This window comes from Antennarius striatus, chromosome 5, assembly GCF_040054535.1.
Source record: "Antennarius striatus isolate MH-2024 chromosome 5, ASM4005453v1, whole genome shotgun sequence".
NCBI classification, from domain to species: domain Eukaryota; kingdom Metazoa; phylum Chordata; class Actinopteri; order Lophiiformes; family Antennariidae; genus Antennarius; species Antennarius striatus.
In genome coordinates this window covers 4799384-4825690 of record NC_090780.1, presented here as the reverse complement: position 1 = coordinate 4825690, position 26307 = coordinate 4799384, and the positions used below count along the sequence as shown (strand labels likewise).

The following is a 26307-nucleotide window of genomic DNA, read 5'->3' as shown; positions in this document are numbered from 1 at the left end:
TAGACACATTAATTTAATTTATTACTGCAATGTTCAGATTGTGTGCCTTCATTAACTGTATTAGTTTACCCCCACTGATGATGTCATATTTTTGTCATTGTCTGTTTATTTGTCTATACTAAGATTATTTACTTACAGGGACATGTTCGGATTTTGAGGGTATGGCCAAATGAAACATCTGGTTTCAGTGGTGCTTCAGATTATTTGACAAAAATACACTCTGACACCACCAAATGACCTATCACACATACAGTTTGATCTGGATCCATACTTTTATCCAGAAAGGTTTAATTTACAGGGATCGCAGGGAACTCAGAAAGACGCATACGTAAAACCGTGAGACATCACTCGCTCAAACACGATTACATTCCATACAATCACTTCCATTACAATTTAGCTTGTAGACTGCATGAATCCAACCACCATCCATACACCAGGTGGATGACTCCTCTACTTCCTGAGCCTCAGACATCCCTGTGATCAACGCTAGGCCAATAATACTAGATTTCTAATACACATGATCAATTATAGAAAAAACTTGCCTTTGCCTATGCCTTGAGAAGAATGAAGTTGCATTCTGACACTTGTGGGGGGAAAAAATGTCAGTCTGTTACTTCCATACACTGTATATACTGTATATTACAGTGCGGTGGCGCAATGCGTAGTGCTGTTGCATCACACAAGAAAGGTCTGGGTTCAGTTACTTCTGTTTGTATGTTCTCACCTTATCTGTGTGGGTTGTCAGGCTTCCTCCCACCTCCAACAACATGCAGCTTAGGTGAGCTGATCACAACAAATTGTTTGCAGATGAGTGTGAGCGTACGTGGTTGTTTGTGGTTGTGTGTCTTTCATGATGAGCTGGCGTCTCATCTGGGGTGCAACCTGCTTTTCTCCCGCAGCCATCTGGAATAGGCTTCAGGACCCATGGTAGATAAGCAGCTGGAGACAACACGATTATGATTGTCTCATCTACAGAAAATGGCTAGATGGATGATGATCTAAATATTGTAACGTCATCAAATAGCTAAACATTAAATAATTACTATAAATATAACACATTTCAGGTGTAAAGCATCATTTGTCTAAGCAGCTATAGGCACACCAGTGAACTGCATCTTCAAGACATTTTCAGTGGAAAAGCAAAATTACGAATGCAGCTTAGCCGACATACCTCGGCTAGCTGTGTCTCTATTGGATCTGGTCATATTACCAAAGATGAAATCGCTGGCTTCAAATATCCAAAAAACATTATTTATTTACTACAATATTAGTATTAGTCCATGTTAGATTACAACAAAAGTGACAAACTAAGAACGTAGAGCTGCATGTGTATCTTCATTTATTCATCCATTAAACCTCCATTACAATTTCAATATCAGAGGTCAGTATTCCAATGCCATACACGCAGAACTTAATGACAAACAATAGATATTCTCTGTGCACTAAAATGAAAACACTACTGAAGGAGTCTCATTAAAACAGCGCTACCAGGTAAAATCTTTATGCTATATTATTTTTGTTTTATTATGTCACAACATAGCTTCAGGTATAAAATCGGAAAGGAGCAAAAGTATGAAAGATAAAGGCATAGAGATGTACACCACTAAAATATGATCATGAATCTATTAACAAATAAAAGTTAAATATTTTATAAATTTAGAGTGAATATAGTCTTTCGTATTTACATCATGTCCATACATGTCAACTTCAGCAAATGTTCACTTGTCAAAGTCAGTAACATCTTCATAAAATGCACATAAAATTATTACATTAAGACCAGGGGACTCAAATGTGGATCATTTACATAGGATACGTTATCTTAGCCAGTCCAACAATCTTTAGGAAGGATTTTGCACTGTGGGAGGTTGCTGAATCTTCATGAGAAATCTGATAAATCTAATCCTGAAATTCAGAAAGTCAATGTCTTAAAGGTCTGTCATGAGAGGTGACATGTACGCGTGCTGCCTTTAGACAGCCAACCTGAGCCATAAGGACAGTTTGTAGACCACTGGATGAGTTCAAAATTAAATGTCAAGCAAAATTACAACTCTATGTACATAAAACATAGTTTTGGTACTTGACAGACATCAGTCTGTGTTGGAAAGTACATATTATGGTTGCATCTACATATTTTTGCTGTTGAGAAAAACGTGAAAGGCACACAGTGGCATAGGGAGCTGGTGAGACTGTGCTATCCAGGAAAGGAATAACTATTCCACCAAAGGAATAATTACCAACCAATTATGGAATGATTGCATACAAATTTGATGTCTGCTGGATTTGGGTCAGCTAAATGAATATTAACATGGACTCCATTAACATTGCTCCATAAAAGACCACAGTAGACATGAACAAATGGCACAATTCCACACCTTTCAAGAACATCAAGTAATCCATCAGCAGTATTTCAGTATCTCTTCAGTGATAAAGATTCCACACGGTGAATTCTGGTAAAGAAATATTGCTGTGAAAAATAAAGTGCTGCTAAAAACACAGTTTGCTAAAACACATTTCAAAGAAACTAATCATACAGCAGTCAAAGACAGTAACTTGTACAGCCAGTCAACATGAGCCAGAGTCTCTTTCATCAGATAATGATTATAGTATTGCAAAACACAAAAATTAGACACTCCAGAATCCGGCACGTAAGGCACAAAAGTCGTATAAGTTAAAATGCTCAGGCTTACTAAGACAGTTTAAGAACATTTTGGAGTGCAAGGAACACTGGGAGTTCAACCTATGACAAGGTGGGAGCACATGATAATGAAACTGTCACAAACAGCTGATATTCATTTTGGCCCTCATTCATTAATTCATTCTTTCATGTTTCTGGAGCTGTTTTCTTGATGCTGCAAAGCAAAACCATGCAGCACCGCAGCATTTCTGTGTTCCAGACATCCTTCACCAGAAGCTCCACAGGAAATCTCAACTCAAAGAAACTTGAAGATCACTGGCTGATAAAAACCTTCGGTCTGGATCAGGATGATCTGACCTGAAACTTCTCTAAAGAAATAAAGCTGATATGCTGAAGACAGACAAGGCTTTTTTTTTTTTAATGTGGGCACTTCAATAAACATGCAATCTGGTGTGGGAAAATGGATTTTTCTGAAAACATCTGGTTGGCACATTCTGCCAAAATTGGCAATGACTTATCGATCTGATGTCAAGGCTCTGGTAATGCTCCTCCTGCTCTGATAAAAGTTTTACTAACTTAACATGCCCAAATGTGCTGCTAGAAAGGAAATAAAATGGTGACTAAATTTACTAAAATGTCTATGAAATATGAAAAAATAAGAAAAAAAGAAACAACAATGTTTAATATATAAAGTGTTGAAAATCATGTTTCTGTATTTGGGAACTTATGTTTATGTACAAAATTATGTCTTGGTAAGTGAAGCAATTTTTTGGAGTGGTGCACCATCTGGTGGGGAGACACATGTGTGACTGAGCAGCATCTACAGTGTTAAGCGTCTACAGTGCTACAGTTTTACAATATGACAGATAAACACAAGTTCTTCTAAAAGTTAACTGATCTCTACATCTGCTGCACTCTCTATTCATATTAAGACAAACTGACCATAACAGCCTAAAAAGAACAGAGCATAAGCACACATCAGTAACATATTCAGTGAAAAAATACTTTGAAAAAGGTTGGTTGATTGACCCAGACACCCTTTTTCCTTCTTTAAAAATATTAAACACCCTTCCCATCTCCATTTCCCCAAGGAAACACAGTCTCCCTAAAGTCTTTGTTTCTTTGTGTGACACTAGAGGGGCATCAGAAGGAGTCATGTTGAGGAATCACACAGGGCTCCTCTGTGTTTGGTAATGAAATGTGGTGACAGAGTGAAAATTACGCTAGACATTAATCTGTCTACTGCTGGTTAGTAGACCCCTCTAATTCTTCCTCAGTCTGAGAAAGAGTTTGTTAGGAGTTAAAAATCAAAACAAAACTCAGAGCTGAGAATCAGCTCCCAGGCTGTTGAGTTCCTCTGGCGAATGTTTTTCACCTCTGCTGCTAGCCGTCTGACGGAAGCCGGCTGTGATCTCATCAAACGTTCGGCCCTTGGTCTCCGGCACTTTGAAATAGGTGAAGACGAAGAACACAAGCAACAGCACTGTGAAGATGATAAACACATAGGGGCCGCACAGCTCCTGTGAACAGTTGAGAGGAGAGAGGATTATTTAGTGGAGTCCTGCCGACAATCTAACCGAGAGAAAGTCAAAGAGATTAAATCCACAGTATGAACCGATGATAATTCAAGATGATTATTAAATATGATAAAATTTAAAATGTTACGTATTCTTTATTAAAATGTGAAATAAGGAATATTCTGAGACAAAGAAACCCATGAGATATGACATGAAGAAATGACATACAGTGTGTATACAGATGTACTCACCTCTACATACTGGAAACTCATTCCCACTATGAAGTTAGCAGTCCAGTTGGTGAAGCCAGCTACAGCAATGGCTGAAGGTCTGGGTCCCTGTGAGAACAGCTCTGCCACAATGAACCAGGGAATGGGACCTGGTCCAATCTCAAAGAAGGCCACAAAGGCAAATATAGATACAATGCTCACGTATGACATCCACTTGAGCTCTTCCTGCAAAACCAAGAGGGAGAGGTTGGTTACTGGAATTAGCTCACTGGAAAATGGAAAATGAGAGAGGTGGGAGGCTGAATGAATTGGCTGAATGTAACATAAACTACACACACACACACACACACACACACACACACACACACATATACACACACACACACACACACACACACACTCACACACACACACAAACTTCAAGAAACTTACCAGCAGAGCCAAGGCAATCGTCATTAGGACCGCAGACACGGCCATTCCCAGCAGCCCAATCAGATGCAGAGACCGACGCCCAGCACGCTCTACCACAAACAACTACGACAAAACAAAAGGTACAACAAAGCAATAAATACAACCTCTATGTACTTCAACAAACCACTTATATTGGCTGCTACATGGATGCTACATAGATGTTTTTTCATGTCCCATATGTCTAAAATCAGCAAAAATCAATTTTGAAAAAACACTGAATTAACTATAACTTAATGCTAAAAATATTAATAACACTTCTACCAGTTTTATTAAATCTGAGTAGTACTTGTCTGTCATGCTAAGTTTAGAAAGAAAGAAAAAAATGTTTTCTCGCTTCATGGAGAAATTATTTTTCCACTCATTTACTGATTTCAAACATGCATATACAGAGCGCCCTCGTTCCTCACGGTTAATGTGTTCCGGGAACCACACACGATTAAGAAATTCCGTGATAGAGCGATGAACTATTTATCTTATCATTTACAGTAATTTAAACGTTAATGAACCCTTCCCATACTGATAATAAACCACCTTCTGTCTGTATTACCTTTTCCAACACTCTTATCGACTGTTTAAAGCACTTTTGTGTCTCACGTAAGTCCGAGACTCACGAAATGAAGCGCACTTCAGGATGCCGTCAGCCAATAGAATGCGTGTACGGTATCACATGACTGCCTACCAAAAATCTGTGATGAGTCATGAGCATTGATGTGTAAATGTACAGGCCCCTGAAACACACAAAGGGGCCTGTAAGCATGCAATTTACATACAGAAGGAGATTGAGTGTGGGTAGCTCTGACCAGGTACGCCCCCAAATGAGCAGCTTCTGGGGGGGGGGGGGTGCGTTTGCTCATGGGCACCTTGGCAGTGCTTAAGAGCACCTACCACTGCCAGCTTACGCTCCAAATGTTTTGGTCCACCCGGATCTCGAACCGGCAACTCCCAGTCTCCAGTCCAAGACTTAGTGGACTGAGCTACTGCCACCCCTAAGAAACTCATAATGCACTCACCGACACCACTGTGAAGGCTGTGTTGACCGCTCCAGCTCCAATGGTGGCGTAGACGGGCTGCTTAACACCAGCTTTTGTAAATATACCGGTGGAGTAGTAGAATACCTAAAACGCAACAAGATCAAGGAGGCTGTAGGTGTGTTCTGGATTTCTGCTTCTAATTTTGACTGACTTGTGTTTGGAAATCGTATTGATGCCTGGGCCTGAACACTCACAGCATTGATGCCAGACAGCTGCTGCGAGAGCTGCAGGACGATTGCGACCACCAGTGGCTGGCGGTAGAGACGAGAGCGAAACAGCTCAGGAATGGTCACTTTCTTCTCCCGCATCATCTGGCGGCTCTCCTCTTTCATCTCTTGCATGTCAGCGCTAACATCTGAGGTGCCTCTGAGTTTCTTCAACACTAAGCGGTGACAGAAAAGCTTGTTGATTCTACAAGCTGCACCTTTATTTTTCGTAGTTTTAGCTAAATTTGCTTTTCTCAGTTTGTTTTTTGAGACTTCAATGCTTGTTAGAAGATCACTAGAGTCCATGATGAATTTTGGGACAGAAACACATCCTTCAAGGATATAGCAATACTACCTACAGAGTACAGTATCTTTCTGTGAACTCACCAGCCTTGGCCTTGCTCTCTTCGTTCTTGTTGATAAGCAGAAAACGGGGGCTCTTGGGGCAGAGGGGCAACAGGACACACTGGATTACTGCAGGCACGAAGGTGAAACCCAATAGCAGAGGCCACAATTTCTCGTTGCCCATTATTGACTCTATCCCAAACACCTGAAAGTAACCCAGATGCATGTCAGGTATCACTCATCCACAAAGCATTGGGTATGGATTTGTAAAAAATATCAAGTAGGATGAGCAAAGTGGTTATTTAAACAGATAATTACCATCATTACATTGTAGTTTATCAATAAAAGTTGTCATCTTACCTGTGCAATGAGGATGCCAATCACAATGCCAAGCTGGTGGAGGGTACCAAGAGCTCCTCGTAGGGCTGTAGGGGAAACTTCACCCACGTACATTGGTACAAATCCAGTGGAGAGGCCAGAATATAGGCCAACCACAAAGCGGCCAATAATCAGCATTTCCCAGGAACTTGCCATCTTTGAAAAGCCCATCAGCATGGCAGCTAGGAAGGCCAGAACGTTGGCCATGAGCATGGAGTTCTTCCTGTATGCAAGACAGAACACAGTAAAGTTGGATCAAACAAATTACATTCAGATGTGTTAACTATCTCAGAGATACATCTAAGGATGTGTCTGTTAACATTGCTTGCAACACTGTGCTTTTATACTGGACCTTTTAACACAGAAACAGCTTTTGGGGTTAACCTTGGTGTTATCTTTTTGAATGTGTTAGGCTTTATCATGATTTTTGTTGTTTTGTCTTGTGACTGTTCTTCTGTGTGAACCCCATAAAAGCAGGAGGTAAATGTGATCACCTTGTTTCAGAGAAATTCAATTCTTTTGAGTAAGAAGAATCGGAGTGTTTCTGTTTCGTTTCGTTAAATCCATGACCATTAGGGTATTGTGCTCCAAGACATCTATTATTTTTACCTTCCAAAGCGGTTGACGAAGAGTCCCACAGAGAAGGAGCCAAAGATGCCACCGACAGAGAAGATGGCGACAGTAATGGACCATATGGCAGTGCTAGTGCTTTTTGAGATGTGCTCCTGGTAGCGCTGACTCCACGTGTCATTGATGAAATCCTTAATGATCTGGTACAGGGGAAAAAATGACAGTATAACAGCAACAGTATATAACAGAACTAAATGGAGTGGAAGCAATGTCATCAGTGCATAATGAAACAACCACACCGTGAAACTGAGGAAATGGAAGACTTCTCTTTCACAGGACTCACATTTGTCATTTGATTATCATCTTCACTTATGAGCAATTACTTTATTATAACTTCATTTCTTAGGAGCAATAATTTCATTCTAATTCTATCAATGAGTTATGCCACACCCCTTCACCAGGGTGTGACATAACCTGTGATTCCCAGTCATTTTAGTGGTTATATAGGCGGCTGCGTCATACTGTTACTCAATGCTTTCTGCTGGTGGCCAGCTGGTGGCAGCAATGTATAATCATTAGAATCATTTCCTGGCATCCAGGAAGTTTACCAACTCACAGTGAGGTGTCAGGTTTCTGTTTCTCTCCCCTGCTCCATCCTTATACGAACAGCTATTCCGACTATGTTGACAAAGTGACACAGGCGAGCGGATCACGAGGTTAAGTTCCATAGACTGATGTGCGTCACACGGACGCAGGATCACGGGCCTCCCACAGTTCTGTGACGTCACGTCTATGCCTCTGTCGACTATCATCACTCACGTCCTAATCATATGTCTGACTACGGCTGTGTAATGTGGCTCAGGGAATGGAATATCATCTGCACTTGTTTTGAAACACGTGGCAGTCGACCAAGCTCTTAGACTCCCGAGGTTTGATGATGGAATAAACACTCAGTAATGTTCTCATCAACTAGTTATGAATAGTCAGGCTGCCTTCGTGTGAAGTACTTCGCAATGATAGAAGGGTACATATCGGGTGACAATCGGGTCACATCCATTCTCAGCTTTCACTCACATGACTTTACTCTGGGATGTCACGGGAGTGTCATTGGATGCTCTCCTGCACACGTGGCTTCCATCCCAAAACACTTGCCCTTTAAAAATTGATACACTTAAATGCTCCATTATTGATATCTGATCATGAGCTATTGATGTGTGTGTGTGTGTGTGTGTGTGTGTGTGTTTAATGTGTATACACTCACACATACAGTATACAGTGTGCTTTAGTTCCTCGCTGTTAAGGCGGTCCAGGAACCACACACGATTAACGAATTCCGCAAAGTATTTATCTTATTACTTACGGTACTTTTTAACGCTTATGAACCCTCCCCATTCTGTTATTAAACCACCTTCTATCTGTATTACCTTTTCCCACACTCTCATCGACTATTTAAAGCACTTTTGTGTCTCACGTAAGTCCCAGACTCACTGAATGTAGCACACTTCCGGATGCTGTCAGCCAATATAATGAGCGTACGGTATCACATGACCGAATACCAAAAATCCATGATGATGTGAAGTTGCGAGCGTTGATGCGCAAGGGCGTATTGTATATTGTACATATATGTGTGTATACAGTATATATACAGTATAAGGTAAGATAACATAACCCTTTATTGTCCCACATTGGGGAAATTTGTGCAACTGTGGCAGCGGGGGGTGTCATACATACAGTACATACTTAATAAAAACATGCATATTAACGTATATAGCATATGAAATAAACATATTCATATATGATAAAAATATTAACGTATATTTTATTATCAACAATTTACTATTTACAATTTACATTATAGCACTACAGACTACAAACTACAGGTTACTGATTATATTAGTCATCATCCGGCTTTTGATTTTGATGTTCCCTGAGTGGTCTGCTGGGAGGATTGCTGGTATATACAGTGTCTACAGTATAAACAGTACACAGAATGTGTGTGTGTGTGTGTGTGTGTGTGTGTGTGTGTGTGTGTGTGTGTGTGTGTGTGTGTGTGTGTGTGTGTGTGTGTGTGTGTGTGTGTGTGTGTGTGTGTGTGTGTGTGTGTGTGTGTTTAAATTATAGACTTTGAAAAAAAAAATCCTCAAGGAGATTATTGAAGGCCATTTCTTCCTCTTCCTCTACTTCAGGAGAGGTGACTTTGTAGCTGGAATGCAAGTTAGGAAAGACAATCTTTTAAAAAAAAAAAATTCAATCAAACAGGAATTTATTTGTTAGAAGTGTAAAAGCCCTAACCTTCAGTCCGAGAAATGTTCCCAAAATTAAACTACTATAAACAAAACATAGATGACCCAGTGATTACATTTCCAAATAAGGATATTATTTGGATTGTGGAGCAGGCAGACATGCAACAGGAGGCGGACGGGAGCAGGAGCTAGGCCCTTGAAAGAGCATATCTAATCAGTGAAACTCCAACACAACAGCTAGACCTACTTCACCAACACTGCTGTAGCTGCACTGCAACTACGAGGAAAAACGGTGAAAATATGTATTGGCAAAACTCTATCCTCTTACAAGGTCACTGACACATTACCGATTAGAGGTTAGGTAACTGATTTTCTGCATTCCTGTTCCAGAACCACGTACATGTGACGTGTGGTTACTTGTGAATTTGTGCACGAGATCTGTAGTAAGATGAATATTGGGAGAAGATTAAGTGTCAGGAGGGCAGTCTCAGACAAAGCCCCTGTGTAGACCTCTTGTTTGACCTGCAGCCCTGAAAACAGTCGCTAACAAGGCCTCTGAGACGACACGTGCTAGCAGAAGCACAGTTGCATTGTGGTTAAGACAAAACAGTGGATAAAATATTAAGAAGTGTCAGTCCGTTTTGATTATACTTTAAAATGACATTTAGATAAGGATTTTTTTTTCATTAGCTGCAGCGACACAGCAAACGATTTTATGAGGTAAACTAGTAAACTGAGGTAGATCAAGAACTGTGATGGAGCTTCTACAATGTTTTTTGACATTTTATTGATTAAAGCATAAATAGATACATAAACATAATGGGGATATTTACGAATACATTCAAAAACAAAACAGAAACACATTTTTCTCTCAGTTTGGTAAGGTATTGTGCAGTCTGGTAAAATTGGTTCCAGTTAATGAGTCTAGAAAATCTATAAACAATTCATTAATACTTAATAACAGATAGGTGCTTCCTGTAAAAAGAATCTATGAAATGAAGCTTTAATAGATCGCGCTTTTAAACTCTGGCTATTCATTGTTTTTTAGATACTGTCGTTGAAAGAATTCAGGCATACTTAACATCCTACTGTTGTTGTCTGAGCTTAGCTTGGATCAGTAGAAAATAGCTATCTACCTATGTCACATTATGGAACAATATAGTGACAAACCTTCATTGTTTGTCAATCACGTTCCTCTCTCTCTCCGTTTCTCAGGTTCATTAATTTTGCTATTCTGAGCAACCTGTTCTTCCCCATTGCCACTTTGTCTTCATGGATTCAGCAGCTTCATTATTCATTAGTTTTGTTTGAGAAAAGAGATGATTTCATCCGCTACCACCCCCATCATCTGGGGTCCATATTCTGAATGCTGCTGCCTGTCCTTTGATACCAAACTCACGGTGGAGTCTAATCACCAAATAATTTTCTGACAGACTCATTACCATACATCATCTGATGTAACAAACAATTAATCTTACTTCATCCACTAGTTTGCCATGTTTACACCACATTTTCTAAACAACACAAAGGTTTTCAGTTTTATGTTTCATCACAATCCACAAGTTTTATACATACATATTTCTCAAGACATCTTCTCTTTATGACTCAAATATTAACTGAACTACCGTATCAAAATTCCCCGCTACCTACTTCCTGTCAGTTTCAAAAGTCTAGTTATAAATCAGACTGATGTCACAGAGACAACACTGTAAATGAAAAGAGCAAATTGTACTCCAGCCTGTTTGGTGGCACACCAGATGTCTGTGGAAATACAGCTGTACAGCCAAAGGGTGTTTTTGGATAAGGAAAACTGGGAAGATGGAAGTTTTACTTATATACCAGCCAACTTTCCTCAGAAGGAAATGAGTTTCTTTAGTGGCTTTATCTACAGATGAAACATACCACAGGTTTACTCCACAGAAGCACATAAACAATGTTTTATTATTTCACATTGTCATGAGGAAAAGTTCATGTAACCCCTTTGATTTAATTTCCTTGTCTAGCTTCTTCTTATCAGCTGAAATCCTTTGTGAGTGGACAAAATCTATTACAACAAATCCTACAGACAGCCTTGAGCATGGTAGGCTTCAAAGCAGTTATTAATATCTTACCCTTTCAGACAACCCCCTTACATTACACTTTTTCTAGTGTAACTAGTGAGCTAAGAAATAGCATTGGGACAATGAAGACCTACTGTGTGAATGACAGCTCCCACATACTGCAACTCCAGTTATGTTGCATCTTTTGGGGCTCAAACAAGCATTTCATGTAGACACTGTTGACTGAAATGTTTGCAAAAATATTGCTTACCGTTTCAGGGGCATTGATGACACCAGTGTTGTAGCCGAACTGCAACGAGCCAATCACTGCTGTTCCGACACTCATCAGTAATGGGAATGTTAGTTGCTGCAAGACAACAAAGACCAGTTTGACTAGTTATACATTTCACAAAGTGACACAAAGTGACACTTGGCTTTACAAGGTTTTGAGAACTCTGCACCACAAGGTTCTGACAAATCTGATTTATACAAGTACACATTACATGCTGAATGTAACAAAAAATATACAAATTTAAATTCAGGAAAATATTAAACTTCTTTTTTGTTCAATAAGCACTGAAGTTTGGAAAATTCGATTTTTCTGGCAATTATTTTGTGGTTAACAGGGTTAAGTTTTCAACTCCTTCTACAGGAGCTGGAAAAGCTAAAAAAAAAAAAAAAGTTGGAAAAAAAGTTGGAAATTGCAGCACTACTGATTTCTGGAATAAAGAATTTGCTGTCTTGCTGTGTCTGACTTTGCATTGGATATATCTCACTGCTTAACCATAACAAGAAGACCGAACATTGAAAGTTCCTGATATCATGTCATGTTCTGCAAAACAAAACTACAGTCTACACGTATTGAGAAGAAACCTGGAGCCTCCAGTTCTAGGTAATAAGGAAAGACATGCAGACATGTACTGTACATTAAAGCTCTTCATAAACAGAGCACCCTCCTGGAACAGCTCCAGGTTAGAAAAGTCTGTATGTCAATATCGGTGCTTCTGTCCTTGTTACCACAGAGTCCATTTGTTGCCTGAGCCCAGGAGATAAGTACCTGTAGATATTTCAAATTTTCATGCCAAAAAGTTAATAAACCAGAGGGGAGCATGTGGTCCATTTCCTTGTCTCAGACAGGCAAAAACAGCCTCTAGCTACAATGGCTCTTTTTACTGCTCATTCAAATCTGCTTCAACTTCTACTAAGCAAGTATCCAACAAACAAGCAAGGATTGAAGTTGCTGCACACATTTGTGAGTAGATTTAGAGCAAGACAACCAGCATAGGAGCTGCTTGTTATTTCCATTTTTTATATCACCAGCCAGACATCACATGATGAATAATGTTTATAGTTAAACCCGTATCCTTTACCACTGTGAAAGAGGATAGGTTTCTTATGATAAGACAGGACCACACTGCCAAAAGGGTAAAATATCTTTATCATCGAAAGATAAATGCATTCAGAATGAAACATAATAATGGATCAAGTACTTTACTTAACTGACACTGTGAACGTCTGTAGTCCTCATCTGATCATTTGAGACATTAGGTGACTCTATCGACACTGACTATTGAGTAAAGACTCATCATTGTCTTTGAAGACTCTTGGGGTTAGCAGAAACAACCTCTGACCACCATATTATCACTTTTAAAGTTGACATTGGGACAGCACAGTGATGCAGTGGGTAGCACCGTTGCCTACAATGCACTGTCGACTCCTTCACGATCTAACTCTCACTCATAGCCAGCTGGAATAGGCACAACCTGCGACCTGTGACTTGGACAAACAGACCATAACTATAGCTACAATACTGAAGAGTTGCAGTCAATCTAGTCTTTAACATGAGATGAGAATAAATGTTGTGTGTCCTGTTGAAAATATGCCAGGGCAGTTTCAGGCATCATCCTATTTGGAGTAAATATAATTTTCCATTAAAAAATGACCACCAGAAACCCATGAGTGAAGTAAAAAAAAGCAGAACTAGCTGTGTGGAGCAAAAATATGGCTTTTGTAAAGTCTCATATTGTAATTCAAAAGCTAAACTCATATTACATTAAACAATTCCCAAAGAATCTGGGTGATTGGCTTTATGGTGCTTTTAAGAGTTTCTGATGTTTAGTGTCAGGCATGTGAACTGTGGTACTATCAGCCTGCTTAATGTGAAAAATATAAAATGGAAATGGTGAGCGGGAAGCAAATAGTATATGTTAACAAAAATATAGTAAGACCTTATTTTTATCAAATTTATGACACCGCAAAATAGGTTTTCATAGTTGAGCAACCATCGTTATTGATGAAATATTCAATTATAGGTAATAATTGATATTGCAGGTAGTTATTTTCATGGACAAGCAATATAGCAACAGGCAACACCATTACCTGGAATTAAAAATGGATTTCTCCATTTTTAATTCAAGGTACTTGCTATTAATACTGAGAAAAGCAAGTACAAAGCTCAGCAAAAAGTTTACATTTTAATGTGGGAATGTACATATTATGACAAAGAGAACTCTCATTTATCACCAAGGCTGAACTGAAACTTTTTCCACATAACCATTAAAGGAACATTTTTTGCAGCACCTAGGATAAATATAGCACATTTCGGAAGAAATATTTGAAAAGCTTGTTCAGGCACATCTATAATATTACCAATGTAATGCAGGCTCTAAAAGCAATATATCTGGGAACATAATAAACGTGGGTAGAAAAAGTTATTTTTGTGAGGGCTAGAATTTGTGTCCTGCATGATGAAGAGGGATAAGAACGGAGGGGAGGGACAACAAATTTCAGTACACGTGGAGGCCACCACTGCAGAATGACGAAAAACAAGTAAAGCCCCTCCTACATGTGTGAACCAATAGGGCTCTTATTTGTTAGGTTCATCAAGTGCTTTTCTGACACAAAATGTAAACACTTGAGCTTTTCAGCACGGTGGGTTGGGCTCTTAAAGGAGTCCCGCAGCCAACAAGATCAACCAGAACTCAAGTTATTTTCTGCAACCAGACCTGCTGGTTCAAAATAACAAGAACTACTAGGTGTTTTTAGGATACAGGAACCATCTCTGTTCCCTCTGGAAAAGTCAGTGGTCATTGGAGTCTATTCAATTCTTTTCCCCCTCAGTGCAAAAGTTGGAACTATTTTGTCCTGTGTATGAATCGTGCTTGAATCCAGCTCCAAATGGCTGTTAAGACTGTGTTCGAGTGAAATTGGGCGGTTCACTGTGACATCTTTGCCTTTCACCTACATACAGGAGGACCTCCCTGAGCCTGGCCCAAGATCAGTTTGGACAGAACAAAGATGTTTAGTTGAACATATAGTTTATATCATTGCCATGCATCTTTGATGTAAAATGTTGAATGAAAACTAAATGCTTTACGTCATTACCTGGCATTGTTCTATGATTGATTACATTTAAACAATCAATAGCTTCTCTTCTTCCTCCTTCTCTCAAAGTAACCAAGTAAATTTGATAGTGTACCGTACATCCACAGAAGGGAAACAAGGTTGTGACGCATGACTTCCTTCCATGACACAATGAATTCACACCCAAAACAAATATCTTATGATCACAGTGTTGAAGCCATCGACTGAAACAGTTGTGTCTTACCCTCAGCTTTTTTGCACAAGGAACACGTGCATCATTCAGCTGCAAAATTGAATGGTAGTTTACATATTTAAATATAGTGTTTTTGAGTTTGTTTACTTACACTTGACTGCTAACGTGGCCATTTACAATGGACAGGACTCACTCTGAGAACCAGCTAATTGACAAAGAGTCTTAAAATCTTATTAGAGTAGGAGGAAATCACTCTTAGAATCTTTCTAAAATAATTTAAAAATAACTACCAAAAATTTCATGAGGATAACACTTAATTTACATGTCTGAACCATTAAACATTAATGCAAATGCATTCACTTTGCATGTTAGTGAGAAGAGCTGCAAGGAAGCTGAGAGAACATTTCTGCCCAGTCATTGCTGCTATACACAGTTAGAACTGTTGACAACCTTTGGTTGCTTGGCACTGCAGACTCTTTGCTCTTATTAGGTTAACTGTGATAGCGGCCAGCAGGACCAACAGACAATACACCAATAAATCCAATTACACAGGTAATGGAGAAGAGCGATGTTACTATTAATAAACACTGCGTCCCAAAACTCCCTCTTCATCAATAAAAGTATATATCTATCATTATCTAACTTGTGCCCTAGCATGTTTCTCCTTTTAACAATAATGTAAACAGGCCATAAACACACTGAATGAAGTATGTAGGAGTGCCTTTATCCAATAGAATATGTACAACTACAATCTACATAAACCACTACTTACTCTTCATGGAGAAAACAAGCCAAAAAAGTTGATTTATGAGATCCAAGAAACACACAACATATAGTAGTCTTGAATCATCTCTTGCTACCAAGAAGAGAAGAAAATAAATGTTATTTTCCAATTTAAAAGTTAATTAAACATCACATCAGTAAAATTATCCACATCCATGAATCCATATATAACACGAAGGCTCAAACCACAAAACAGTAACAAGTTCTAAAGCGGGATACAGGTTAACACTGTCGTGACAAGGATATCATGCTATAAAGTTTAACAGTCCGACAGATGTCTAGCATGCATTAAATAATGAAATAAATAACTAGCATCATTATATTTCATAATCTGAACATGGGAGGGAAAACAACACTGCAGAGGATGTCAGTCATTTAAAGGAACTTGTGTTCCTGGAATAAGCTGAGTAAAAGGGAAAGTGACAATTTTTGGTTTGTATGAATTCTAACTATGCGTAACTTGGGATTCTCTACCCTTTGGAAGCTTGAAGTGCAAAACAAAAGTGCCTTTCACCTTGACACACATATATATTACTTATTGTATGTATTAGTTTGGAATTTCTAACCCTGATATCTGGTGACTGTTTTGGCAAAAGATTTTAAATTTTAAATCATTCGCCATCTTATGGTCCACAAACCATAACCTAGTTCAGTTAAAACAAACACAAGAAGCAGGAAGCGCAAGAGGATCGCGTCACTATAAAACATAAAACAAATATAAAATGATCTTATCTCTGGAAACACATCTCTCATTTCAGCTTTTATGACAGTTATGATACTTACTTTAAGCAATATTGGGAAACTATACTGTAACACTACAGTTTGTTATCAAAATTAGACTGAGATAGTTTCCACTGATTCTGGAATAGCTTGTCATTTCAGTCAGTCATTTTCATATTACCACCGCAGCGGGTCACGGGGAGCTGGAGCCTATCCCAGTGGCATGGGGCGTGAGGCGGGGGACACTCCGGGCACGACGCCAGTGCACCACAGAGCCACACACAAAGACATAGATACAACCACTCACACACACACTCACTCCTACGGGCAATTTGGGACCGGCCAATCCACCTTGGAGGTGGGAGGAAGCCGGAGAACCCGGAGAGAACCCACGCAGACACAGGGAGAGCATGCGAACTCCGCACAGAGCGGGACTCGAAACCGGGTCCGCCGTGTTGTGAGGCAACAGTCTTAACCACTGCGCCACCGTGCCACCTTGGTAATGACCTACACCACAACAATCACGTTCACACATTACGTCACTTGGACGTGTCAGTTTACACAGCTGTGGAAAATACAAAATGAGCCTTGTCCTCACCTCACCTACAGTCAGCTTTGTTCAGCTTGAACCTGATCCCCTTATATGTACTGTGGGGGATTTTCCAACTATGTTTGATTGTTTTTTGGAGGACCACAAAAACAAGGTCTCCATTAGCACAGTTAGACGGGAAGACAGTAAAGTAAGGATCAGATTGAATAATAGATAGAATGACTTTACAGAATATACTGTTATGTGATTAAAAAAAGAAAAACAGCTGTACTTCCAAAAATACTTGCTTTTACGTGTGCATTTATTAAATGGAAGGTCCCAAAAGTGTTCGGGTATGAATGAACAGAAAGTCAACATAGAAATGGAGTTCTGCTATGCATGAGTAAGGACAAATTACATGGAAGAAATAGAACATTCAGAATTAAGTTGGAACGATAGAATAATCACTCCAAATCGAAGAAACATTGTGTTTCTGTAATCTTTACAGTAACTAATATATACCAAAGGAGCAGCTCAAGGGAAGGGCCTTAAAAGTATTTAGAAACAACAGAGAGGGAGAGATGATGGGCGTGATCTGCAATTCCCATTTAACTACAAAGCAAATAAAACTATACCGATTTTTTAATTAAATATTTAACACAGGTGCTTCGTGCAAAATAAATATGCTTATCTGTCTATAGATTTCTTTAAAAATCAAGCATACTTGAATGTGTACAAAGAAAAAGCTTGTGTTTCCTGGTTCTTCTAGTTATTATTAACCCTCACTCAACAAGCGTAGAACATGGAGAAAGACTGAGTTGTATGTTTTACCTGTCAAACCAGTGTCCTGAGAAAGGTCATCACTTTAAAAGGTGTATATTTATCTCTGTGCACACCCATATTATTAGTGAAAACATTAATAGCCTGTTGTCACTACTAGTGTGCGGGTTGGTGAGATTCCTTAGTTAAGATCAAATAAGACCATATTTAGTTTTAGACTTAGCATCAGGGAATGTGGGTGTTGCTCATACAAACAATAGAACGATTATATAAAAGGATCATTTTTTTACAGTGTAGTTATAACTAACTTCAGAATAATATCACTTCACACAGGTTTTGTTTCATCTGCTTTGGTTTGTTTTTTAGGCTAACCGTTTGGGGGAAGGGTGGACGAGTCAGCTGGGGTGTACAAGGTTTAGGGTGGGCGACAACTTTCATAATGAAGGAGTCGACATACACAGTAGGATTCTGAAATATCATTCTGTGTCGATGTACATTTGTCATATAGAGTGGAAAATGTACATTAGTTCTCTCCATCATTAAGGCCATCTGGTGTAGCTTTTACCATTAATTTCATTGTGGTTTGAGAGCTCCCAGATGTTTGCGGTACTCGACTGTACTGTACTGTATATGTCTACTTCTTTTGAACAAAACCTGCCTATATCTGTCTTTTATCAGTGCTCAGAGGAGGACTAGTTTCCCCGCCTGTAGCAGTGGAGGAGCTATTAGCATCTTCACTACAGGTACAGGTTCAGGAGATGGGGGAGAAGCAGACATTTTAGCCCAGTTTGAACTAAAGGCTCAATGTTTGTCCATCAAAGTCAAAGACAAAGTCAAGGTCAGCTTTACTGTCAAGTGTACTATATATGCTTGACATACAGCACAGATGAAATTTCAGTCCTGTCTTACCCACGATAAACAGCCAGTACAACAGGCAGTAACACAGAAAAATTCCGACATAGATGTGTAGTTACATTTAGGAGTAAACATACGTAGTTAAATTGTGAATATTTCAAACATAAAAGACAGATCAAGAAGGTGTAGGTAACTCCCACAAATGGTGCATCTAAGCACCCTAAATAATAAACTCTATAAACAAACACTGATGTATAATGAGGCACCGGAACTATTATCATAGCTCACGAAATATAGGACGTAAGTCTTTTCATTCACCCCTCACCTCCCTGTAACAAGATGTAGGAATCAGTATGTGCACACTGCCATCTACTTTCTCATTCAAGATACGGAATTAAAATGTGCTCTTGCTCATTTCATCATCTCAATTAAAATCCTAGTTTAAATCCCCACTTTTCCAGGAAAATCACATTAAGACTCATTGCAGTATGGCTGACAATTACACTTTTGGACAAACCGAAGAGAGCTAGTCATGCGGATGAAAGTAAATCTATTGGACTGTCTTAAGTAAGACAGAATTTGGCAGGTGACTGAAGGGGAGTGGAAGAAGAAGAATAAAGTCAGTACAATGTGAGGCCAGTTGTTGGCACTGGTCTCCCAATCAAAATACCTGTGCTGTCAAGTGTGTCAGCAACAAAAGTTTCAGGGCTGTTTCAATCAAAGCAGAGCAGGTCAACTGTATGCTTGACCCCAATTATCATTTTTATTCATTTTTGAAGAAAACAGAACAGAGGAAACAAAGCTTCCCAGTATTGTCAGGAATTGAAGCTCATTCGTCCATTTTTTTTCTCCATCAATGACATCTAGTCCTGTCCATGACCATGAACCAAGCATTATCTAGCTGAGTCAAATGTAGCCTAGAAGAGTTTTAAAACAAAGTCTGCACATTGACGCTTCTTCAAATCTTGTGTTCACTATAAATCAGTAAAGATTTAACATTTTTTACAGGTTCCTGTGTATTATGGTCCCTCTCTGTATGTAGCTTGCACAAACTTGACCTATCTGATAATTTGTCATAAAACTAAGTAGGTAAGGAAATCCTGATCACAAGATGTTCATTAGCCTAATGTAAAATCAGTCATTTAAAAGACAAGAACAGCAACACTGATAGAAACAGCAAATCACAAAACGGAGATGGAAATAGCCTGGGAAAGTAAGGGTCAAAGCTTTAACATCCCGTGGCCTTCAGCTACATATTCCCTGGGTTGCCTCTCACTTCTTCTAGAAATCTGCTGTGCTGATGTGGAAAATGGCAAGGGAATGCATTATTCCCAGCACGTCCACAACCAATCAATAAGCCAAAGGTCCTCAATAGCACACTGTACAGGGTGAAACACTTTGGGGAGCGATAAACCAACATTTTGTGACCACCATGTCAGACTGGACAGTTATGCACTACTCAAATAGATTTAAAATGCCTTTCATCCAGGAGAAAATAAGAAAGAGAGGCTTATTTTGTGTTATGTGGTAGGAAAGTGTGGCCACAAGGTGCAAGGCGACAGCGTTATGTGACATTTACTCTTACTTATATAACTCAGACCCGTCCACACGTAGCCAGATCTTTTGGAAAACAAATTTTTTTGTTGTTGTGGTTACGCCTTCCATTCACACGACAACACAGATATTCGGGATGAAAATGCCGGATGTGTTACCAAAACTTTTTCTATCCGTGGGACGTCTCCCTGCGACGAAAACCGCTGTAACGTCAGTGTGTGTGAGCCGTCTCTACATACATATAAAGACAGAATGGACGCAGTTGAAAACCGGCTATTTTCTGACGTATAACAGCTCCACGTCGAAGATGCATCGATAAACATGCTTGACAGCTGGATATTTGTTTGTCTGTTTCTTTCTTTATGAGTCATAAAGTTTATATATTTATTTATTCATTCATTCATTCATTCACGTTCCTTGCCAAAGACGCTGACGCCAGTTCTGGGTCAGACCAGGACGCGCTGTCTGCTGGTGGGTGAACTCTGTGATGGAGGTCGTCCTCCAGGAGGAACGACGGGAATTTCCACACTTTCCGGTCCTCTCTCCTGTCGTTTTCGGGGTTATTACGGAGTTGTTCTGCTTATAAACGTGTTGATCAACGCACTTATGCAGTTACGTGTGGACGGAGATTTTTTCAAAAACGCTGTCGTGTGAACAGGAATTTTTTTCTATGTGAAAAAAGTTGCTTTTTCGAAAAGAGCCAGCACCGTGGACATGGCCTGAACCTGATGCTTTGGTCAGAAACAATCACAGCCATTTAAATGAAGTCAGTGCTTCGTAATATCAAGAATGCCCAAAATACAAAAACAAAAAGATACTGAAGCGAGTAATATAGAGAGATTAAAAATATTCCCACAAGTCTCCTTGGTATGCCATTGGAATCAGTAGGAAGTTAACCCGAATTTAACAAAAAGCATTTTATTACTTATTTGATGTCATATGTATCACAGAATTATGACTAAATGAAGTTGCAATTTAACATCACATTCCCTTTTCTTGTACATGATATTAACTAATTACAATGAAATTACAGATCACAGCATTGCATAATTGACAGGTTCTTATTTTATGGATAAGGTTTTTAAACACAATAATCATCTTGTGGGCAAAATACGGTCAAGCATGTCAAACATTTGACATGCTTGAGAGTTTTTAAATTGTTATTATTTGCTATTGGCCTTTAAATTGTGATAAAACACGTGTCCAGGACTGGCTTTTTTTTCTTTTAAGAGTACTGTATTTACATTCATATACCAAATGAATCAATCTAGAAAGAAATCTAGAAAGAAAGTCAGTAGTTTAACGATGATCAAAACAGATTTGTACTTTTAGTGTTTCGTATTTTAATTAAAATAATAGCCCTAATTTGGCATCACAACACATTTCTAAAATACATCAGTTTTCAAATGGAAAATCCTCCTTTAAAAACAGCCTAAAAATAAATAATTCATGGACACATGGAGATTTTAGCCCCACTTCCTTCAAGGCAAATAGGGAGCAAGATTAAAATACATGAGTTGAAATGTCTGGTTATAAACCACACGTTTTTAATTAGATATTAAAATGACTTCATGTTTAAGCAGGCACTGTTTCGACAACTGAAATTACTGATAAATAAAGAAGGGCTTCATCCGCACACATGGCGACTCCGAGCCCACGCCGCTCGGAGCTGCGTCAGCCCCGTAACGCCACCCTCCAGGCGGACAGACCGTGAACTCACCGAACTCAGATGTCGGTGACAGCACCGAGAAAAAAAAAGCCACCCATCCGTTTCGATGGGATTTAAAGGAGTAGTTCCTTCTTATAGAAGTAGATCAACAATATATTTACCTTTCCCGAGTCCATGACTGCGCCGTGAAGGGAATATTCGGTTCTTCTTTTGTCAACGCGTGTTAAGGCGTCAGAGTGAAAGATGACGGCTTTATCTCTCTTGGAGGTTTCTCTTGCAGGCTTCAGTTGGATACCGAGGAGATTATTCTGCTTTTCGCCCTTATATTTTAGAGGTTCAGCCACATCATCATCTCTAAGTTTTCCAGGCTGTATGGTCGCTCAGGACGTTGTTGGCTTTAGTGAAATAGCTGGCTCCAGATGAGCGCCGGGTTACTCTTCATATAACAGAGCTGACGCAACGTTCACGACGAGCCGTGAAGAGGCCCATCCTCTTGGACAGCCAATCACAGAGGAGAAAGAGTCTTACGTCACCATGAATAGGAGGCGAGGTAAAATGTCAAGCACGTTTTTTTTCCAGTACTGCAGTAATACAGTACTGAGGGCAGTAATGTGAATACATACCTCTATATACAGTAATTCCTACATAGAAACTCACCAGAACTGAATTATTGACACTCTTTGGTAAAAAGAGTGTCAGATAGAGTGATGAGCCTGAAGCTAGAAATTGAAGGTGTGATGTTCAATGTTGTTAGTGGGTAGGCTCCACAGGTAGGATGTGAGCTGGAGGAGAAGGAGAAATTCTGCCTGGACTTTGATGAAGTGATGCAGAGCATACCTAGAAGTGAGGGAGTAGTCATTGGTGCAGACTTCAATGGACATGTTGGTGCAGGAAACAGAGGTGATGAGGAGGTGATGGTTTTTTGCATCCTCTTCTCTCACACCAACTACCTTCATGTCCTCTTTCACTACATCCATAAACCTCCTCTTTGGTATTCCTCCATGCCTCCTGCCTGGCAGTTCAAAACTCAGCATCCTTCTACCAATATATTCACTATCTCTCCTCTGGACATGTCCAAACCATCTCAGTCTGGCCTCTCTGACTTTATCTTCAAAACCTCTAACATGTGCTGTCCCTCTGATGTACTCATTCCTGATCCTATCCTTCCTGGTCACTCCCAGAGAGAACCTCAGAATCTTCATCTCTGCTACCTCCAGCTCTGTCTCCTGTCTTTTCCTCAGTGACACTGTCTCTAGACCAAACAACATCACTGGTCTTCCCACAGTTTCGTACACCTTTCCTTTCATTTTAGCTGAAAGTATTTAAAATCATCCACCGTCTTGATCTCTTCTCCCTGTAACCTCACTCTTCCACTTGGGTCCCTCTCATTCACACACATGTACTCTGTCTTACTGCAGCTAACCTGTATTCCTCTCCTTTCCAGGACAAACCTCCACCTCTCTAGCTTCTCCTCCACCTGTTCCCTGCTCTCACTACAGATCACAATGTCATCTGCAGACATCATAGTCCATGGAGATTTCTGCCTAACCTCAACTGTCAGCCGGTCCATCACCATAGCGAACAATGTGGGGAAAACCAAGGAACTGGTGGTGGATTTCCGCAGGTGAGCACTCAGTGACCAGTGCCCAGTGATGCCGCTGAACATCCAGGGAATGGACATTAAGATGTCGTCTTATAAGTACCTGTGTGTTCACCTCAACAATAAAGTGGACTGGACTACCAACTCTGGACTACCAAACGCTCTTTACAAAAAGGTCAGAGCAAACTCTATCTGCTCAGGTGGCTGCCTTTTTGAGTGCAGGGTCCACTCCTGCAGACCTTCTATGATACTGTGGTGGCCTCGGGTGGTCTGCTGGGGCAGCAGCATAACTGTGGCCAACAGGAGAAGACTGGACCGGCTGATTAGGAAGGCGGGCTCTGTCATAGGATGCCGCCTAGGCTCAGTGGAGGTGGTGGGAGAGAGGAGGGTGACATCCAAGCTTTCATCGACGATGAAGACCAGCTTCCACCCCCTGCAGGGCACACTAAGATCACTGGAGAGCTCCTTCAGCGATAGGTTTCTTCACCCAAAAAGCAAGAAGGAATGCTATCACAGGTCTTTCCTTCCCACAGTCGTGTGACTGTACAATCAGCACTCCTCACAGCCGGCCACAAACAGGCAATCACACACACAATCTGGGTGACCAGTGTAGTTTTTAGTTTGTAGTCTGTAGTTTGTTGTTTGCAATGTGAGTTAGTGATTGTGTATTGTAAATTTTAAATTGTTAATATGTACATCATATGTTAACACGTATATTATATGATACGTATGTTAATATGAATTTTCTACGGTGTTACGTATGTATGAACCCCCCACCCCACCCTGCTGCAGCAATCACACAAATTTCCCCACTGTGGGACTACTATCTTATCTTATCTTGAAGACATTTCACCTCTCATCTGAGAGGCTTCTTCAATTCTAACTGTCTTGTAGAGTCCAGATACTTAAACTCCTGTTGTAGCAGAAAATAAACAAGGGCCAGAAACCACCAAGTCAATAAGTCATGTAACTATTCATTCTATTATACTATTCATAAAGGGGTTATTGTCCCATCCATCCTCTTATGGTGAGCTGCACCCAGGTGTGAATGGTTGTTGTGGTATCTGGGAATGGAGGTCAGTACTGCATTATAAATGACTGATAGATGGTGTTTTATTTCTCCTCTGATCAGAGATGGCTTCTCACATTTCACAAAACTTCTTAAAGTCCTCTCAGACCATCGGTGTTCTTTGGCTAAAACCTAGACACTATTGTCCTCAAAGCAGGAACCTGTGTCTTTCAGGTGCAGGTTAACTGCTGAGTCTTGTCCTGAGGAGTTGACTCTCCTCTGTTGAGGTTGTGGAGCAGTTGTTTGGTCTCCCCAATGCACAGGTCACTGCATTCATCACTGCACCGGACAAAAGACACTACATTACTTTGTTTGTGGTGTGGTATTTTGTCTTGTTTTATTGTTTCCAGTTTTGAAATGTCTAGGTATCTTGTCTTTGCTAAAAGTTCTCTTGAATTTTTCTGGAGCACCAGCAATGAAAGAGATGATGATGGATTTCTATTTGTCCTCTCTCTCCTGTTTTATTGTGGTTTTTGTTGTTGGATTTGGTGGTCTCGGCAAATTCCCTGTTCAGATAGCCATATGTCTTAAGAACATTCCTGGTGTGTTTTTGTTATTTGAACTTTCCTTCCCTTCTGATGGGAATGTATTAGGTTTGGTGGTTCAGGGTTCTGGTGACCCCTAACATGTGCTGCAGTGGGTTTTGGGAATTTGTATACCTCGATGTTGAGATTCCCATCTATTTCAAGGTGTACTTCACAGTCTAAGAAGAGCAGGACATTGTCCTTAACATCTCCACGGTTGAACTTGACGTTGCGATCTACTGTGTTGATGTGTTCTTTAAAGGGCTTCACCTGATTTCAACCCAGGTGTCATCCAACTAACCCTAACTCAGCTACAGCCTGGAGACTGTACCTGTAAAAGAGTACAGTGCATACTTTCCACCTCTTCCATATACAAGTTGGCTACTAAATAGAGATACAGGTGAGCCCATGCCATATTTATGTCTGCAGTAATTTTCTCTGTACTGGAAGTAGGTGGTGGTCAGAGGAGCCCAAATAGAGTAAATTGTTGTTGTTTTTGTTGTTGTTGTCAGTGGCCAGTGCCCTGAAATAAAGTATTTTGCACAAACAAGACAACAGCATAGTTTTTAGTTTGTTCAGTATCCCATTCTCTCAAGGTTTCCATGGATTACTGCCATCATTCTTGGGATGACAGTAGCTCAGTCCACTAAGTCTTGGGCTGGGGACTGGAGGGTAGCCAACTCAAGATCCATGTCGGGCAAAAAATTTCAGAGTGTGGCAGTGGAGAAGCGCCAGTTCTTCTCCTGAGCCCTGCCGAGGTGTCCTTGAGCAAAGCACCGTCCTCTTTATAAGTTGCTCATTGAGGGCGCACCATGAAGGAGCTGTGCTCCGCTCTACCTCTCATCTGCATGCTTACAGACTCCCTGTGTGTGTGTGTATGTGTGTGTGTGTGTGTGTGTGTGTGTGTGTGTGTGTGTGTGTGTGTGTGTGTGTGTGTGTGTGTGTGTGTGTGTGTGTGTGTGTGTGTGTGTGTGTGTGTGTGTGTGTGTGTGTGTGTGTGTGT

General features: G+C 40.1%; 1 protein-coding gene across 1 annotated transcript; it reads right to left on the bottom strand.

The window, feature by feature from the left end:
- Window positions 1-1229: 1229 nt before the first annotated feature.
- On the bottom strand, window positions 1230-22573 carry slc2a1b (solute carrier family 2 member 1b). Its single transcript, XM_068314339.1, has 10 exons — window positions 22273-22573; window positions 11937-12032; window positions 7423-7583; window positions 6796-7036; window positions 6478-6640; window positions 6079-6266; window positions 5864-5968; window positions 4815-4916; window positions 4404-4607; window positions 1230-4155 (listed from the first exon to the last, which is right to left on the bottom strand). The coding sequence occupies exons 1-10, from the start codon at window positions 22285-22287 to the stop codon at window positions 3955-3957; spliced, it is 1476 nt and encodes a 491-aa protein (XP_068170440.1). The 5' UTR covers window positions 22288-22573; the 3' UTR covers window positions 1230-3954.
- Between the last annotated feature and the right edge of the window lie 3734 nt (window positions 22574-26307).